Consider the following 5,000-nt stretch of genomic DNA (forward strand, 5'->3'; position numbering starts at 1 on the left):
GCAAGAACACTTCATCCCCACAATATCCTCCTGGACCCCATCACCTTCGACCTCACTCTCTTAAATCTGGACGCAAATTCTAGTGGCCTTTATCGACTGGAAGTGGAGATGGATGCTGGTCATTCTGAATCCTACCCTGAATCAGTCTCCTATGAACTGACTGCACTGGGTAAGGAAGAAAGTCTGGAATATCTGCTTTATCTTCAATATGCACATCTGGTTGGGCCAGGTCTTGCACCGGTCCTGTCTGTCTATCTGTATGTCTGTCTGTCTGCCTGCCGGCCTAATCTCTCTGTCTGTCTTTCTGTCTGCCTTGTCTATCTGTTTGCCTGTCTTACCTGTTATTCTGTCTGTCTATTCAGCCCCAGTGTATTTCAGTCATCTGCAGAAGCAGAAAACACACATGCACTTCATACACTGTATACATTCACAAACACACACACAGACACATCACATCCATTACATTTAGGGTTGATCAGGGAACCAGGTTGAAATTTGTGATTACTCTTGTTACAGTTGCATTTCATATTATAATGTAACTGGGTTTTCCCATCTTCTACAGTGTGTACAGAGTCAATATACAAATAATGCCAACATTTTTATTTATTTGTGTCTTGTGTATTTCCACAGATGGCGTTGATGAGCCCACCATTTATTTCAGTCATCTGCAGAAGCAGAAAACACACATGCACTTCATACATAGTACATACATTCACAAACACACACAGAGACATAACATCACATGCATTACATGTAGTGTTGTCCAGGGGACCAGGTTGAAATTTGTGATATCTCTTGTTACAGTTGCATTTCATATTATATAATTTGGCACGTCTACAGTGTGTACAGAGTCAATATACAAATAATGCCAACATTTTTATTTATTTGTGTCTTGTGTATTTCCACAGATGGCGTTGATGAGCCCACCATTCTGCACAGCTGCAACTCCACCACATGTGTCCTGAGCTGCACTGCGTTGGGGAGTCAACCCCAGTTCAGCTGGACTGATGGCAACGGGTTGCGGGTGTCAGGTCCAGAACTGGTGGTGCAGAGGGGTGAACAGCTGGACAAGATCTACACCTGCAACGCCACCAACGCAGTCAGCTGGAAGACCAAGAGCATCATGGAGAGAGAGATGTTTCCAGGTGAGAGAAGGGCAGGTGAAGGATGTGATGTTTGACTGAATGTCTGTGTACTGGATGTCAGTCTTAACCACTTTTGTATCTCTGGTATCTTTTCAGAGTTTTTTTTTTTTTTTTAATTTTCCACCCACCTATTTATTGACTGAGACTGGCATTGTCAAACCAAATTGCCCATGATTGGACAAATAAAGTTAAAACTTTTCTGAACTGCTGTAAGCAGGACTGAATTGTGAACCTGACCATATTTCCACAAGGATATTGTTTTACTTTAGTTGCAGTTATAGTGCACCTGTTTAGTGGCTACTATTCTACAAACAACATAAAATACAAAGCCACAAATCATGTCTCGCTAATACACAGGACATGACTTCTAATAAGTATCCGGAATGGAAGCATATTATTTACCATTAAGTGGCTAATAATTCAATGCTATTTCTGCACCTACTTCAGGCCTGATTTATCATAATTTGTAGGGTAAAGCTTTGGTTTAAGTGAAACAGCCCTTACATAGCTATAAGTATTAACATTTAGTATGTTGACAGTTGGCTTTCTTAAACACTTAGGGGTTTCTTTTGCCTTAAGACATGTAAAAGTTTTTATCTTTAACTTTTACATGTCTTCAGGCAAAAGAAACAGTTAACAGTCTAGACATAATGAACTTAATACATATGAGTTGGCTTTCTTATTTTATATTATATTACTATACCTACGCAGTAAAAAAAAAAAAAATACAGGGTTGATTCAACACTTAAAGAGTTTATTTAACATCTTCTAGAGCAGTGGTTCCCAAACTTTTCTCCTTGCGCACCCCCTTGTACATTTCAATGTGGTTAGCGCACCCCCTACCCGAATGTTTTGCTGTACCATTGAGAGTAAATGTGCTGTACTTATGGCCACTCCAACATACCTTCACTGCACAAATCATTGCACATTGTGCAGAGTTATTTAGGGACTCCTCATTTCCAAAAGACTTGATGTTTCCTCAAGCATATAATTCACCATACAATTGAAAGCGGCTTAATTTTCATTGATGCTGGATAAAACACACATATCTGCCATTGCTCAATACAGCTCGCGCACCCCCTTTTGGCAGAAACCAGGGGTGCACGCACCACAGTTTGGGAAACCCTGCTGTAGAGTACATTTGGTCCCATTTTTTACTGTGTACCTGTCCTTTGCAGCATCCAGGCACCATTACATGATTGGGCTGCCAATTGTCCTCACTGGAATACTGATAGGGCTACTGATAAAAGGTACGTTGTTGAATCTTGCATACATACTGTTGTATATTCTTTATATTTATATTCATATTTATATTTGGTAACACTTTAGAGAAGAGTTCACAATTTACTTGGGTTCATATGCCGTTAAAACATGCCTGACTGTTGTCTGTGAGTGAGTTACTATCCACACGGTTCCTGGGGTGCTTGTGAGGAGACCAATGTGTGCACTTCCCCAGGTAACGTTCTGAAGCGTCTCCTGCTGAGTTCAATTGGGCTCGGGTGTCGTGCCATTCAAATATGCCTGCAACATTAATGTAGTTGGTATGGCTCGACAACATGGCGAGGAACAACATGTGCAGTAGCATGGTGTAGAGCATACTCATGTTAAATGTATTATCACTCTCCAAAAGTCATTTTCTCCTCTTTAAACAGTTTACCTAATCATGCAAATCTAGTATTCAACACTGGTTTTGGATGAATCTTTCTGCCCTGACACCAACGTGTGTGTGTGTGTGTGTGTGTGTGTGTGTGTGTGTGTGTGTGTGTGTGTGTGTGTGTGTGTGTGTGTGTGTGTGTGTGTGTGTGTGTGTGTGTGTGTGTGTGTGTGTGTGTGTGTCTTCTTTAGGCGCAAGAGCATGAAGGAAGCAGAGGACGGGGATGGCCCTGCTGCTTAACCGCTACTTCCTGTGTGTGTGTGTGTGTGTGTGTGTGTGTGTGTGTGTGTGTGTGTGTGTGTGTGTGTGTGTGTGTGTGTGTGTGTGTGTGTGTGTGTGTCTTCTTTAGGCGCAAGAGCATGAAGGAAGCAGAGGACGGGGATGGCCCTGCTGCTTAACCGCTACAGAGAGGAGCTCATCCTTCCTGTGTGTGTGTGTGTGTGTGTGTTTGTGTGTGTGTGGGTGTGTGTATGTGTGTGTGTGTGTGTGTGTGTGTGTGTGTGTGTGTGTGTTTGTGTGTGTGTGGGTGTGTGTATGTGTGTGTGTGCGTGCGCATGTGTGTGTGTGTGAGAGCCCACATTGCCTGGTTTAGAGTCGTCCTTCAGTTGGAGCACTGTCAGCGGGGGTTAGTGGCAGATCAAGAACCCAAACAGCCACCATGCCTCCTCTTTTACCACTGAATACGCCTTGCTGTGATCAACGTATATTTCTCCTAGGCTGTATTGTTCGCGATCTGCCGCTGCTTTAGCCCATGGCCTCCTCCCTCTCTCTCTCCCTCTCTCTCTCTCTCTCTCTCTCTCTCTCTCTCTCTCTCTCTCTCTCTCTCTCTCTCTCTCCCTGTGCATCACATAATTGTCACCAGAACTGCATTTTACCATCTATGCCATATTGTTAACATTATTGTAGACTATTGAAACCCTTGCACATATGTTTGTGTCATCAAGACTTGACTACTGCAATTACCTGTTTTTGGGGTCTACCATCAGGCATAACACAGATTCTATAGGACCTAGTTTGTTTAGAGTGCTGCAGAGTATTAATCAAAGGCAATTATTTATATAAGGGTGCTCGTGATGTATCACAACCAACATGTTGAAAAGACAAAATGCTCCCTACTATTAACCTGGTGGTATTATGTTGTTCTTAAAGTCAAGGAAAGGACTGTTAAACATCACCTCAGTATTCACCCTTGAGGAAAATGAAATTGAGGTGGTATGCACTGTATAAGTAGACTATCTTGGAATCCTGCTTGATGACACTTTGACATCCAAAGACCAAAACTTTTTTTTTTTTTTAAATAAATGAAAAAAAACTTTTTTTTCTTTGCTATAGAAGCGCCTTGTCTCTGCATCTTTTGTATCCATTTTAATATTATGCAGACCTGCTGTATATGGATGCTTTAGCTCAATGGCTGCGTAAGATTGACTCTGTATCATGCTGCCCTGAGCTTCATTACTAACTGTAGGGCTCTAACCCATGACTGTGAACTGTATGCCAGCGTTCAATGACCTGCCCTGGCTACCAGGAGATTGACTCATTGGTATGTATACAAGGCAATACTTGGTCTACTGCCAGCCTACATCTGCAGCCTAATCTCAGTAAGGAATAGTGAGTCTTATGGTCTGCGCTCCAATTCCAATGTCTTACTCTCTGTCCCCAGTTTTTAGAACAGACAGACAAAGACCTTTGTATTTTCTGCCTCTACCTCATGGAACAAATTACAAAAGGGCTTGAAACTAACATAACTGATTCCATTGATTGATTGTAATGCCAGGATGAGAACACTTGAGGCGGAGTCCTTTGGAATTGTTTTAGAATAGAAAAAAGGGATAGTGCACACATAGAAATGCAGCACACATGACACGTACACAGGAAACAAGGAGGGTTAGAAGGAACTGAGAAACAAATAGAGAGAGAGAGGGATGGGGGGGAGGGGGGGGGGGGGGGGGTGGGGGGTTGTCACTAGGTGTGCGTGCGCCCAGAGTTTCCAACAATCATCACATGTACATAATTCACGTCACTCTAGCATCATTTACTGCAGTATCAGTAAAGTTGGAGCATAACAAAAGAAAACAAGTCAAGAAAACAAAATAAGACCGGATATGTTACAAACACTCCTGTTGCTACTGGTTATCAGTGGAATCTAACACTGTGCAGTCCGGTTTTCGATTCTGATTGGCTGATAGCTGTGGTCAATCGAG

At 42.4% G+C, this 5,000-nt stretch overlaps 1 protein-coding gene across 1 annotated transcript in view; it reads left to right on the forward strand.

Annotated features, from left to right (window-relative positions):
- The window catches only part of LOC134461577 (SLAM family member 8-like), a 61,990-nt gene that overhangs the window by 49,358 nt on the left and 7,632 nt on the right, over positions 1-5,000 (forward strand). Inside the window, exon 3 of the mRNA XM_063214470.1 lies at positions 909-1,145. Within this exon, the coding sequence (XP_063070540.1) occupies positions 909-1,145 (237 nt within the window). The remainder of the gene's footprint in view (positions 1-908; positions 1,146-5,000) is intronic.

This window comes from Engraulis encrasicolus, chromosome 13 (genome assembly GCF_034702125.1).
Source record: "Engraulis encrasicolus isolate BLACKSEA-1 chromosome 13, IST_EnEncr_1.0, whole genome shotgun sequence".
Classification (NCBI taxonomy): domain Eukaryota; kingdom Metazoa; phylum Chordata; class Actinopteri; order Clupeiformes; family Engraulidae; genus Engraulis; species Engraulis encrasicolus.